Source organism: Mangifera indica, chromosome 15 (genome assembly GCF_011075055.1).
Source record: "Mangifera indica cultivar Alphonso chromosome 15, CATAS_Mindica_2.1, whole genome shotgun sequence".
Taxonomy (NCBI): domain Eukaryota; kingdom Viridiplantae; phylum Streptophyta; class Magnoliopsida; order Sapindales; family Anacardiaceae; genus Mangifera; species Mangifera indica.
The window spans coordinates 12,998,617-13,013,219 of record NC_058151.1 but is presented as its reverse complement, the minus strand read 5'-3'; the positions used below and the strand labels follow the sequence as shown (position 1 = coordinate 13,013,219).

Below are 14,603 nucleotides of genomic sequence, written 5' to 3'. Positions count from 1 at the left end.
TAAGCAGGCTTGTGATAAGCACGTGTCCTGTCAGATATTAGGTGGATATAATTAGGTAAAACCTATATAATAATTTATTATTTGTTTTTATGAACTAATCAGTCAATTGAATTTAAGAAGTTTAATTTGAATGGACAATAACTGACGAAGAATTATTAAAAAGTCGTTAAAAAAATATATATATATAATCATATAATTTAATAATTTTAAATAAAATATAAAATAATATTATATTATATAATTTAAATATATAATTAAATATTTTATTTAATGATGATGACGTGATAATAGTTATATATAAAAATTATATACATATTTTAAAGGATAATCAAAATTAAAATTAAATAATGAAAGGGGATGAGTCAGGTGATGGCAAGCTGTGGAGAAAAATAACACATATCAAGAACTAAACAATTGAGGCCGATACATTCAAGAATGAAATGATATGATTCTCACTAAGGGTTTACAATGTTTTATTTTTGGGTTCATTAATACGGTAAGCATCGTATTAATAACAATAAAAATATACATATGTATTTTTAATATATAATTTAAATATATAAATGATGTATTATTATATAATTAAATGATTTTAAATTAAAAATAAAATAAAATATAATCACATAATAATATATTATCTTTTTATTTAAATTATATATAAAAAAATATACATAATATTACTCTATTAATAAATACTGTAATATTGTAACAATACATGAAGGAAGATTTTGTAAATCACAACCGTAGAACTTGTTGTTACACAGCCAAAAGGCCAGTGTTTCGCTCATAGCTTTCAGTTTCAAGAAGGGCTGAACTGACTGAAACTGGCCCGATCTCGAAATCTAACTTGACATGGTTTTCAAATTCATTTATATCAAATTTACGTTAAACTCAAACCAAGAGAATCAGTTTGTTTATGAAACTGAGTCAAATTTTAATGAGAATTCAATTCAGATCAATACGATTCAATTCAAGCTTGACTCATAACTCGATTCAAGTCATGTTAAAACATCATTTTGTTTATTATTAGATGAAATGACATTTTTTTATCAATGAACTATAAATTTTTGAATTATGAATCCGAACCATAAATTTGAACCAAACTTCAAACATAAAGACCGATCCGAATTCAAACTACTCTTAACTTTGACTCAACAAACTATAACTATCACATTTTTCATTGAACTTGAACTCGAGCCAAAAGGTGTTCAGACCCTGACCAACTTGGGTTTCAAGTAGGGATGCAGAAAAATGTAAAAATGATCAAGTGGGGATTTAATATCCCTATCCCAGCTAAGAAATTTTAGTAACTCAATCAAAATTATACCCACATAAATAGTAGTTACAATAAAATAATACCACCCACCTGCTGAGATGTTAGGCTCATCCCATTACACCTACCAGAAACTACAACCATGCAGATTCTCTGAAGTTCACTTAATAAACTTGGAGAATGAGTTCACATTCTTCAGGGTTACAGTGTCATCCTATGGGAGAAAAAAGGGGCTCTAAATCCAATCCTAGCAAAAAAAAAAAAATCCTAAAATTAATGAAATGTCTCATAATCTCTACATCACTGCACTTTCTTCTAATTCTTTTCAAGTGCTGAGCACTAACTAGGTCAAAAAGTTGGCACCAAAACTTATTGTTCAGAGTTTGATGCAGAAACTGTCTGCCTTTGTTCACCTGTTCGGTTACCTCTCCCTCTCCCTCGCTGATAACGCTCACCTCGCCCAAATGAACCCTTACTTCGACCAGAGAAATCCCCAAAGTTCCCATATTGATTTCTTCCAAAACTTCGTCCACCACCATAATTTCCGCGTCCCCTGGAGTTGTCATTCCAAAACTTCTCTCTCTCAGGAGGATACCTACCTCTACTACTGCCAACTGCAAGAACCAGCATCGTTGGCAGTTTCATCATTTACAAAAATATGGTTATCAAGATTTTAAATATCAAGAACTATATTATTTCAAGGAGACAACATTACAAAGCAAGAATGATTTCAGGTTACCTCGAGTAGTTTTCTTTCTCTCGATGTCAGCCTCTTGCCCTCCAATAATGATAGGTGAAGCCTAGAACATTGCACTTCAATTGATAAAAAAAGAAAGAAACTATACTACAGAAATTATCTTTTTTAATGGCAACAGAAGTATCAACGAGATGACAATATATCTTGCTAGATGACACACAAGAAGGTGAAACAGCAATTCTTATATTAGTCAAAATACATCAAAAGATATAAACTAATCACCTAAAACATTCTGATATTTAATTAATTTTTGCCAAAGTGTCATGCATTTTACATAAAAGGGTACATGCTAATTATCAGTGACAAGAAATTGATTCACTGGTGACAAACCTGAATTGCGTTATCCACAGAAGTTGAGGACAGAAATTCGACAAAACCGAAACAGTATCCCTGTTGGCCAGCATGTCAAAGAAAGGAAGGAAAGATCAGCATATTTTAAGTCAAGTGATGCCAAGCTTCATAGAAGACAAAAGTGTTTAACCATGCAATGTGTTTGAAACATACCTTACTATTTCGAACTTGAATACCTCTTAGCTTGATTGGTCCAAATCTCTTGAACTCTGCCTCAAGCTCAGCACTTTTCGTGTATAAGGGCAAATTTCGAATGTAAATAGAGTGACCCTCAACTGAGTAGAAAAACATTTATCAGACTTGACAAATTTCCACCACAAGTAAAGAATAATCACGAAGCACTACAATGCAACCTGGTAAGACCAACATTATAATAGTCCCACTATAGGCCTTTACCTTCTTTCTTCAAATGTCAAGATTGAGCCTAATAACTTTCTACACTCACCTCACCTTCTGGTATTTGAAATAATACAGGGCCCACTATTGTGCTTTTGCAAGCATGATTTTCCACTTAACATGAGAAAATATCTATGAATATATGTTTAACATGAGAAAAAGGTCACAAAACTTTGAATCTATGGAAAGGCATCAAGACCTGTTTTCAGATGAACGCCCTCAATCCACCATATAACAGAGAGAGAGAGAGAGAGAGAGAGAGAGAGAGAGAGAGAGAGAGAGAGAGAGAGAGAGAAGGAAAAATATACCTCTCTCTTGAGCTTCACTAGTCTCAGGGAAATCAGTATCAACTGAAGCGTATGTGTCAGACGGTAAAACAGATGATGCTGATCCAATTGATTGATTCTCAGTTTTCTTGGGAGTCAAATTTGCTGTATTAGTAGCTACATAAACTTTGGTTGGCCCTGAACCACCTTTTGCAACTTTAACCTAAAAAATAACAATTAATAATAAAATTAAATTCAAGAAGTAATCCAACACAAATGCTAGAGTGAAAATTATTCATTTGTGCACTCACAATTGATGCATAAGATTTCTTTGGAGCATCGTCTTGGGCTAAAAAGGAAGCCGATTCAACCATGACAGAAGTGTCCTCTTCAACTGCATCTAACGGTGATTCCATAATAGACTCCTCATCATTCACCGATTTTTTCTCTTCTGAAGGTTCATAGATTTTTCCAGAAACATTTTGATCCTCTTCCAAATGAGAACTTAATGGATCAGATGAGGGATGATCAGCATGATGAACGGGCTCTAGAAAATAACAAATCAATTTTTTATTTTAGTACAAATAAACAATGAACAGAATTCCCCCCTCCCCCTAAAAGTATAACATACCTGAATCCGGGAATGAGGGGACTGCTGTGGTGTCATCAACATTATTGACTGCATACTTTTCCAATACTTCATTATCTTCTACATACCTAAAAATATCATTCAGAACAAAGTAACCATTGTCTTGTGGGGCAAGAAAGAATGATTGAGCAAATTTCCTTCTCAAGTTGTCCTTGCCCGTCAAGCATCCAGTTACTAACACAGATACTCCACCACTATGGGAGTTCTGAGCATCAGCAGTTTTTATCTCAGCCTTACAGTTCTTAAAATCCAAGGAAAGAATCTTCTCATTTATACCCTGCTCCAAGAAAAACAATAATGTCATCGACAGTCTTATCTCATTTTTTGTTATAAAAGATTCATCAGGGGGAATGCCAAAATTTAAAGAACTAACCGAAATAATAAGGTGAAAGAGTACATGAATTCCTTAAAGATTAAACTAAGGGGAAATAAAAGATAAGATCGAACCAAAAAATAAAGCATGTTTTCAGTATATACAGACCCATTTTCAGTATGCTATAGTGGAGGAGACATATATAGACATTTGTGGCTCTACAAAAATTTCCAGCATGTTACATTCATTTTTCAACAGAAAAGTTGGTGTAAAAGAAATCTATTCTGAAAAACTATACCAGCTAAATATCTTAATTTTCACATATCAAGAAAAATATTTTACATACCAAATATTTAATCATATATTTCCCCATAAAAATTTCCACTAGCATAACATATTATTTATCCTTGTGACCATTACATTGCTTCAAAAAAATCAACCATCAAATGAACCAACACCCAAAAATACATTGATTACACAATTTCAAGAGCACTATATATCTAATATTGAGAATTTCCTTATTTAACCTGCAAGAGCTCGGTGATATAATAGTTTATGAATAGTCATAAGTTGCAAATCAGTTATTTGCTAGCCAACAAATGGCCACATATAAAAAGTAAACAGTAAAACATATGTGGAGTATGCAGTTCATCAGACTTTCTTGAATTGCCAAAGCATAATATAAATTGCAAATGGTCCAAAAATAAAAATGTTCACCTAATACAGTCAACTCCAAACAAATATATTTATCGAGTTATTTCACAAGAAAGAATAAAAGGACATACAGTCCAAACAGTAATGTCAATTGTACATTGAACAGACTTCCCAAGACACTTACTTCCAGGGTTGTCACTGATGTCATTTCACCGGTGGGATCTGGTCGGCTTAGCACACTTGAATCATGATAAAATTTATACACTGACTCAGGAGAATCATATAGAATATGGTAATACTGCTCAACAAAAGCATTTCCAACCATTTGGGCACTGGGAGGACTTGTCGTTTGCAAGGCCATTCTGCCAATAGCAAGACATTAACATTAACATGAGAACACCTTCCATAATTAATTTTTTTCTATAACTGAAGGGAAAAAGTAAAAAGACTAGCAACAATAACAAAAGACAATATAATCTCGTAAAGAAGCGAACAGCTAGCCCCAACTACAGAAATTAGCACACAAATTACAAGAGGCCAGAGAACAGGTTTTCAAATCTCCAGGATTCATATAAAATGTAAATCAACAAAACAAAAAACTCGTATGCACCCCACATAGAAATTATGCGACAAGCCTTCTGCTACTAAATTTGGCTCCCATAAACTCTCAACCTCAAAACATTCAGACACAATTACACATCGTGAAATACAACCTAATTTAAAGGCTTCAACAGAGCCTAATTGCAAGGTAATGAAATCCAGCAAAAAGTTAAAACACATCATAGAATGTGCAAATCTAACACCACATAATTCTTTGAAGAGTAATGTTATGTGCATACACTTTTGAGTACATAGATGATGTGTCATTATGTGATTAGGTGCTACTTTATTCTTAATTCAAAATCATTTAATCATATGATAACACATTACTCAATGGTGAACTTAAAACTGTGTGGACATAGTTTTGTTGCTCTCTAAAATATGTCAATAATAACAACTGTTTAAAGAATGCTGTTATTGACACAACCAAAACTAGCATAATTAACAATTGAAACTCAGATAGAAAAGAACAAGGCAAAAGGCCCGCAAAATAATAAATACACATTCTCCAGAACAGCAAGAACAGAACTTCAGACACATACCGTAATCACACTCTCACAGAAACCCTAAAAGAATGAATGCATTAATGTTTTACACTAACCAACCATACAATGAAAAACCAAACAATTTATTACTAGAACAAATGAAAAATACAGCCACAGATCAAAAATTTGTCTCAACCAAAAAGGAAAAAAAGAGTTACAATCTTCATATCAAAAACAGCTCCTTTGGCATGATCCAAACACCAAAAAGTTAAAAACTTTACCCTTAAAACACAAAACTAAAAATACCCGTTTGAGAAAATCAATAGATATAATCAATCAGCAGAATTATAAGCAACAGTAAACCGAGTACAAGTACCCATTAGAATTAGAATGACAAGAAAACATTCAGAAACAAAAATACGAATCATTTAGGAGTGAGCAAATGTGCAACAAAAAGATTAAAAAATTAAAACAATTGTGATCTGTAAAAGATTGAGCTTTAGATTTAAAAAATTACCTTCAATGGGATAATGTTAAAGCTAGCAAGAAAGTAGGAGATGGTGAAGTTATGTAGGTGAAGTAGAAACAGAGAAGAAGTGCAGGCTGCGCACGAGAGAAGGGACAGGGAGACAGCGAAACGAATCGTGCAGTGAGAATAATGAATAATAATGAGGGCGAATTTCTTCAGTTGGGTCACATTTTGTTGTATTCCAGGCTTGGGTAACGTAATTCCAGCCCATTTTGATAGGGAATTTATCCTAAATCCCCACTGGTTTCAGCTTATTGTGAGTGCCCATGGTTTAGAAAAGAAGGAATAACATTTTCCCACCCATATTTATTAGTATTCTAAATATACTCTACGTATTCTATTATATAATAAAATATAGATAAAAAATAATATATATCATAAGATTTATTAGTATTCTAAATATACTCTACGTATTCTATTATATAATAAAATATAGATAAAAAATAATATATATCATAAGATTTATTAGATTAATATGACACAATAAATATATCATACGATATAATACATATTACTAATATAAATTAATATATTTTTTAAAGAAAATAATGATATAGTAAAGATGTATATGAAAAATCTTAAATTTTTACAAGTGTTTGTAATATTTTTTAAAATAATAACATATTAATTAAATTTTTATTATTTTATTTTTTAAAAATTATATAATACAATACAATATAATACTTGACACTTAATACAAAATATTAGAATTTTAATATACGATAAATACAAGATTCAACTACATGAAAAATCAAACTCTAATCATGAAAATTATATAGTTATAAGGCAAAGTGGTCCCTCCACCTCACATTTTTCTTCACTTATTTTCTTTGTCACTTGTCTTTCAATATCATGATGTGTTCACATTAAATGGCTAATGTTGTGTTCATACCCATGATGTGTTAGTTACGACAAATGCTCGTAGTCGTCAATATCTTATAATACAGATAAAAAATGATATGTATCATAAGATGTATCAAATTAATATGATATAATGAATACATCATACAATACAATATATATTACCGATATTAATCAATACACTTTAAAAAAAATATAGTAAATGTATATATGAAAATTTTTAAAATTTTAAGAGTATTTGTGATATTTTTTAAGATGTTAGCATGACAATTATAATTTTTTATTATTTTATTAATAGTTTAATATTTTTTTAAAAGACTAATAATACGATACTATACATAATACAAAATATAAAAAATTTGATTTTCGATATATAATCTAACTATCGTGCAAATGCTATATTCAAATTAAGTAAATTCAATTTGGCTCAGTCTTGGACTCAATTTAAATTAAAATTTAGTTGAAATTTCATTTTGACAACTTACCTTAAATTTCCTTTTAATAATATTGTTTATTCTATTAGTAATACTATTTATTCTATTGATTGACTATGAATCGAACTAACTATTTAAAATTCAAATTGAGCTCAAATCATATAATATTTATGTATAATTTAATTCGAATCTATTTTTATTCGAGAGTAAATGAAAATTTTAAATTTAATTTTTGTCATTATCAAGAGCTTAGATTTGACTCTTCGGTCGATGGGGCCTCATCTGACCTTTTAACATTAAGATTGGTCAAAATGACCACCATTTAAATGTAAAGGGTAGATCCGACCTCACGACATATCAGTGATGTGTTTTCTTAGGAAGGAAGAAAAGGGAGAGACAATAAAAAAGAAGATGCGCAAAAGGGGAGAGACAATAAAAAAGAAGATGCGCAAAAGGGGAATGAAAATCTAGGGCTTTTCTGAATAGTGAAAAGTCCTAAATACCCTTATTTTAAACTGAAAGTAACCAGTTTACCAGACTCCCCGTATGGTTTTTAATGGTAAAAATGATCAAAACAAGAGATAGGGTTTAATTTATGAAACCAATGGGGACTCACAAAATAGATTAAACCTGTGGCATAAAGTTAATTTCCCAATATAATATTATGGAGGAGTGAAACAATTACCACATATTATATGAAATACAAGATTTAGATATTAATATATTGATACGATATATATAAACAATTTGCAAATTGTGTCGGCTGTTTAAATCCGGTTAATCAAATCAGTTTGACAATATTTTAAACTAAATTGAATTTTTAATTTAGAAAAACCATCAACTAAAATTAAATCAGTTTAAAAATTTATCGATTTTGAATCAAATTTAAATTACTAGTTAATCGAATTGAATATTTGATTAACTGATTTTGAATCAAATTTTAAATACTCATATTATTTTATTATTATTTTTAAAAATAGGTTCATTACTTATTAATTTGGAAAATTTAAATTTATACCCACATTTTAGGGAGTCTATACAATTTTACCCAACTCTTTTCGGTTATATAATTATACCACAAAGTGAGCAAAGTCTCTAAAATACCTCAGTTTAAGCAACCCTTTACGCTGCCCTTCTTCCATCATGGGTGAGGTTTTATTTCACTTCTCAAAACATCACTCACTCAAACTCAACCAATAGGCAAACTTTATTCGAATCGTTTGATCTCCTTCAATGTTTTTAGAGGTGATTGATGTTATAATGACAACAGAGGTGAGTGTTTACTTGATTTTTGACCTAAAATTAATTGTTTGATAATAAGTGTGTTTGGGTTAGCAATTTTTTGGTTTAAAAATTGTTTTTTATGGAGGGATAATGAACTACCCAAAATTCTTGTTAAAGGATAAAGTATGCTTTGGTAGAAGGGTCATAGCCACAATACTCTTTTGTGAAAGAAAAGAAAAGAGAGGGGGGGGGGGGGGGGGGGGGGGGGGGGGGTGGTTGCCTGTTGTGGAAAGAAAGGGAAAGATGAAGGAAAAGAAAAGGAAATTGATACAAAATATGGATATGGTATTCCTTTAACTTCAAGGGTTTAAATTCACGGCTTAGATTGAAGATTTTTAAAATTCTAAGTATATTACTTCGAATTAATGTGAATAGATGAGAAAGGAAAATTGTATTATGAATTTTATGGAATATCTTATAAATCAATAGAAATTTATGTATGTTAATGATTTTGGTTGTGGGTAACTGTAGTGTTGAAGGCCACTTAAATGAAATATTATATATTATTATAGATTTTGAATGTTGAATTAATTGATGTTGTATGTATGGCTAGGAAGCCAAAATTGTTTAATTTAGATATAATCTAACTGAAAAATATTTAATTTAGTTCTATAGGTGACTGAAATTATTAAATGTTAATTGATTTAATGTTATGTATAATTTAAGAGATGAAAGATATTTAGTTTAGTTTATGGGAGAACTGAAATGACTGAATGTTATTAAATTGATGTTTTGCGAGGATGTAAGGTTGAAGGTGATTCACATTTAGTTTCTATGGATGACTAAAATTGTTGAATAATTTATTTATTGAGTTTATATAGTTGTAGAGTTGAAGGAAAACTTAATTCAGTGATAATTATTACTATATTGTTGACTGTCACTTAGTTGGGTGTTGTAGGTGACTGTAGAGTTGACTATTATTAATTTAGTATATTGTTGTTGTGGTGGTTCCCCAATGATTATTCTAAATTCTATTATTAAGATATTATATTATGAATATAATATTAAGATATGGTATTGTTAAGATATTCTTCGCTAATGCATATCATGTGATAAGTGTTCTTTTTGTGCAGTATTTTATATCAAGTATGACAAATTTCAGTTATTCTGCATGTGTAGTATTTTATTCAGATATGATAGATTTCAGTATTTTATCTGTGTAGTATTTTATGTCAAGTATAACAGATTTTAATTACTCTGTCTATGTAGTATTTTATGTTAGGTATAATAGATTTTAGTTGTTCCACTTGTGTAGTATTGTATGTCAAGTATGACAAATTTTAGTTGCTTTATCTCTACAATATTTTATACAAGCTATGACATATTTCAGTTACTGTCTGCGTAGTATTTTATATTAGGTATAACAGATTTCAGTTACTTTGTCTATGCAGTATTTTATGTCAGGTATGACATATCTCAGTGCTTTATCTGTGTAGTATTTTATGTCAAGTATAACATATTTTAGTTGTTTTACTTATGCAATATTTTATACCAAGTATGATAAATTTCAGTTGTTTTGTCTGTGTAATATTTTATGTAAAATATGATAGATTTTAGTGTTCCACCTGAACAAGATTATAACATGTCAAGTATGACAGTTCTTCCTTGCTCTGTTTGTGTAGGAGACATCCACCATGTAGAACAAATTTTTCCTTGAAAATATTAGTAGTAGTGTATAACTCAAGTTATTATTTTTGGTAAGAGGTTTGAAAATAAATAAAGAAAATAAATGTACGAGTTGTTGATAATTAGATCTTCTATTTAAATATAATTTTTCCCAAGCATATTTTACCATTCATGCGATGTTTGTTTTCTTTAAATTTTAATTCAAAATATTTAATATACATAGAAACCGTTGACAAGCTCATTGTCATGAGTATATTACCAAACTAAAAATCTAAAAGTGATTATAACTTGGTTTAGTTGTATTGCAACTTTAAAATTTTATTGGGAGGATGTTATAGTCATTTTTTTAAGCAAGAATTTCAGTAATAGTTCAAATGCGATATTTCAAGATAAAATTTAATTATTAACAATAAATAATTTTATTTTAATAGTGATGGTTAATTCTTCTAAAAAATTTAATATTTTTGGGTCGATTAATATATTATGAACTGTTATATATTTTCTTACAGATAGATATTGAAATAATTTTATAAATTGTCTACTCATTGAGCTTTTAGCTTACTTTTATAAAATTTGTTTTTTCAAAGATATTTCAAGACTGTGTCAAGCAGTGATTCCTCTTAAGGGGCGTTTGGTTGGCATCTTTTAAAATTACCTTGGTAATCTATCTTTTATTCCCTTGTTTGATTTATCAGTAATAAAATATTATAGTAATCTTCTATTACCAATGCTGACGTAACAAGTAATATAGGTGGTAATCTGATTACCACCTTCACCTTAAGTATTTAAAGATTACTGAGGTAATCTTGAGTTTATTATAATTATATTATTATTTATTAATTTTTTGAGATAAAAATAAAATTATTTTTAATTAATATGATAACTAATATAAAAAATATTTAAAAATAATTATATTTAAAGGCATTTAAGTAAAATAATTTACTAGTAATCTTTTATTACCTTTAACCAAACACAATAATTATTTATACCTACCGAATTTTATCAAACATAGTAATTATCTATACCCAGTAATCTTCTAAGTAATTTATCTTCAAGATAATCTTTCTATTTTGATAATAAAACATTATCCAAACCAAACACCCCATTAAGGTTATGTCACGATGTAATATTTTTAGTGTCTTATTTTATATGTGTCTATATGGATCATTTTGAGAAACTTTATGTGAATATTGAAAAGGCGGAGGCCTAACAAAAATTTTTCTCATGATTTTAAAATGGAATTAGGATGTTTTTGTATATGATTATGGTAAGGCTGGAAACCTAGTTAAGTGTTTTTATATACATATATATATATATATATATATATATATATATATATATATATATATGATTGAATATTTTTTTAAATAGTTTTATAGGATGCAACTTGCCCTCTTAAGTGTTATAAGAGTGTTAAGATGTGATGAGATTAATTGGTTGGGCTGAGTCCTATCAGATAATATTAGATTGTTTGTTTAATTTATGATTTACAAGTGTTTGTTTTTGCCAGTTGCTAAAAAGTGTCATTATTGTCTCTAGAAAATGCCAATGCTTTTATCTATTTCATTTTTTAAAAAATCAGCTTGATTTAATTTATTGATTTTAAAAAATAAATAAATTGGTAATGGAATAAAAAAATTAGTTTTTTAAATATTGTTAAATCACTATTTGAACTGATTTTTCAAATAACCTAATTTTTTGTTTTAAAAATCAGTTTGGTCTTCAAGATAATTTTGATTAAAGATATTTTAGCCCATCAACAAATATGGAAGCAAAATTCTCCATTTCTTGCTTCCCCAAAACCACACCAATCTCAACACCACCACTTTCTTCTCCACTCCTTGTCAAGCCAATTGCTCCACTTCTATCTATTGACACAATCTCTACTCTCTTTGGTCTTCCCCACCCGAAATCCGACCCGTACATGTCAAATTGGGTTGACCCTGCTATCCCAAAGCCTTGTGCTTCTGTATATTTAGCCTTCATTCTCATAAACTTCATTAGTGTATCCTCCCTTCCCTCAAGAACTCCATTCCCTATCTCCTTAATCATGTCGCTTACCTTCTCTGCAACAAAAGCGATCCCATTTTCTTCCTTAACTTCCCTTGCTTTTTCGACGGCTGCATGTGACATTACACAGTTGCCGAAGTAGTTCATCGAAATTGGAGGATCTAAACGGGTCCTGTAATCGGCTGTAAAGGCGATAATAACACTAGCATCATCTTCTACTTTTTTGGTTTTAATGAAGCAGACGAAGACATAAGCATATGCAAGCACGAAAGTGGATAAGCGAAGCTGTTTTGATTCCTTTTCTTTTTTTTGCAGACAACAACTTATTCCTGAGTTGCTTAATATCTTGATGGGTCAACTCAAATGTGGCTCGAAAGTTAACCCAGCCGGGGTTTGCTTCCAAGATGGGCATAATCTTCAAACTTTGTGAGTTTGGATTCGAATCGGACTTTAAAAAATCCGTCCAGTTTTTCGCGTATACCATGTCGATCCCGTTAGGGTCTTTGATAAGAGTCCGGTCATAACATGGGGTTAATTCCGGTGGTAGAGAAAAGACTTCTTCTTCTTCCTCTTCTTGAAGTAGTTTGCATGAAAAAGCCCAAGACTTGATAAACATGGTTGAGCTTCCCCCATCAAGTACGGCATGGTGAGTTGATATGCCGATGCTGAATCCTTCATTTGGAAACAAAGTTATTTGTATTGAAACTATCGCTGCTTTATCATCAGAGCTAAACAACTCAGGTATGAAAGGACGAAGCTCTGAAGCTTCATGAATTTGATTGTCAAACAGACAGGTAGAGTAGTTGGCGTTACACTCGGCGACAGTGAGTAAAACGCCGTCGTTAAGGGAGTAGTAAATGTATGGTTTAGGGGAACCTTGTGGCCAGACGAGGTTACAGGCGAGAGGGAGATAATGGAGGAGAGTTTGAGAGAGAGATTGCTTGAGGTTGGGGAGGATAACTGAGTTGAAAAAGGGCGTTCTACAGGAGGAAACATTAACCAAAGCGTGTCGAATTTTGTTGGGATGAAACAAGGTCATCTTTCTGGCTTCTAGCATTAATGGTTTACATAGCTTTGTTTCACTCTTACCATTGATAAGGCATTAATATTGAATTGGAAATTAATTGTAGAATGCCAATTAGAATCAGCCCTTCGATGTCACAAACATACATTACAAACAAACAAGAACATAGGTTAGTAAGTTAAATTACAAGTTGATTAACAAGAAACAAATTAAAAAAAATAAAAAACTTTTTATTGAAAACATATTTATTAGTATATTACAATATACGATACATATTTTATAATACAATACAATACAGATAGAAAACCATATATATCATGAGGTATATTGAATTAATACAATACAATAAATCTATTATACGATACGATACATATTACTGATACAAATTGATACACTTTTTAGAAGAAATGATAATATAATAGAGGTATATATGAAAAATTTTAAATTTTTAAGGGTGTTTGAAATATTTTCAAAAATGATGACATGTTAATTAAATTTTTTATTACTTTATAATTTAAAAGTTGTATCATACGATACGATATGATATTTGATACATGATACATAAATTTAGATTTTTAATATACGATACGCAATTCAACTATCGTGATTGTAAAGTATGCATACACAAAATAAGGAGACATTTAAGATTCGATAAAAACTTTTTTTATATTTGCATAATTTTATTATTTATGTCAATTAATAAATTTGGGATTATATATGGTGACATATCAAATTGATAGATAGTGTTATCAAACTGTACTTGTATTGTGTTATTTTCGATTTGTTAGAGAACATTAACTTTAACTTGGTCTAAATTGAAACTATGCTTTAACCTGACCTAAATTATAGATTTATTCATGAACATTTAGAAGTCAATTATAAAGATGTTACAGATAAATTCAAATCGATAATATCAAGAACACACCAACAAAATTATAAATATACAAAAACAAATAAATTACAAATAGTTTGTGTGTACGTCTAAGAAAAAGAATACAACGGTACAAATGTTATCAATAAAAAAATAAAAAAATAATTTCAAAATATCGAAGAGCTAGCTAATCGAAAGAGATATCTAACTAACTTGTCCA

The 14,603-nt window shown here is 30.0% G+C and overlaps 2 protein-coding genes across 2 annotated transcripts; both read right to left on the bottom strand.

The window, feature by feature from the left end:
- Nucleotides 1-1,252: 1,252 nt before the first annotated feature.
- LOC123197342 (nuclear transport factor 2-like) lies at nucleotides 1,253-6,440 on the bottom strand. Its single transcript, XM_044611592.1, has 9 exons — nucleotides 6,262-6,440; nucleotides 4,844-5,021; nucleotides 3,675-3,969; nucleotides 3,355-3,590; nucleotides 3,086-3,266; nucleotides 2,535-2,656; nucleotides 2,361-2,420; nucleotides 2,013-2,073; nucleotides 1,253-1,887 (listed from the first exon to the last, which is right to left on the bottom strand). Exons 2-9 carry the CDS (start codon nucleotides 5,018-5,020, stop codon nucleotides 1,643-1,645), a joined length of 1,377 nt encoding a protein of 458 aa, XP_044467527.1. The 5' UTR covers nucleotide 5,021; nucleotides 6,262-6,440; the 3' UTR covers nucleotides 1,253-1,642.
- A 5,775-nt stretch (nucleotides 6,441-12,215) lies between these two features.
- On the bottom strand, nucleotides 12,216-13,527 carry LOC123197526 (phenolic glucoside malonyltransferase 2-like). The gene is made up of 2 exons (XM_044611843.1): nucleotides 12,970-13,527; nucleotides 12,216-12,785 (listed from the first exon to the last, which is right to left on the bottom strand). The coding sequence occupies exons 1-2, from the start codon at nucleotides 13,525-13,527 to the stop codon at nucleotides 12,216-12,218; spliced, it is 1,128 nt and encodes a 375-aa protein (XP_044467778.1).
- Nucleotides 13,528-14,603: the final 1,076 nt, after the last annotated feature.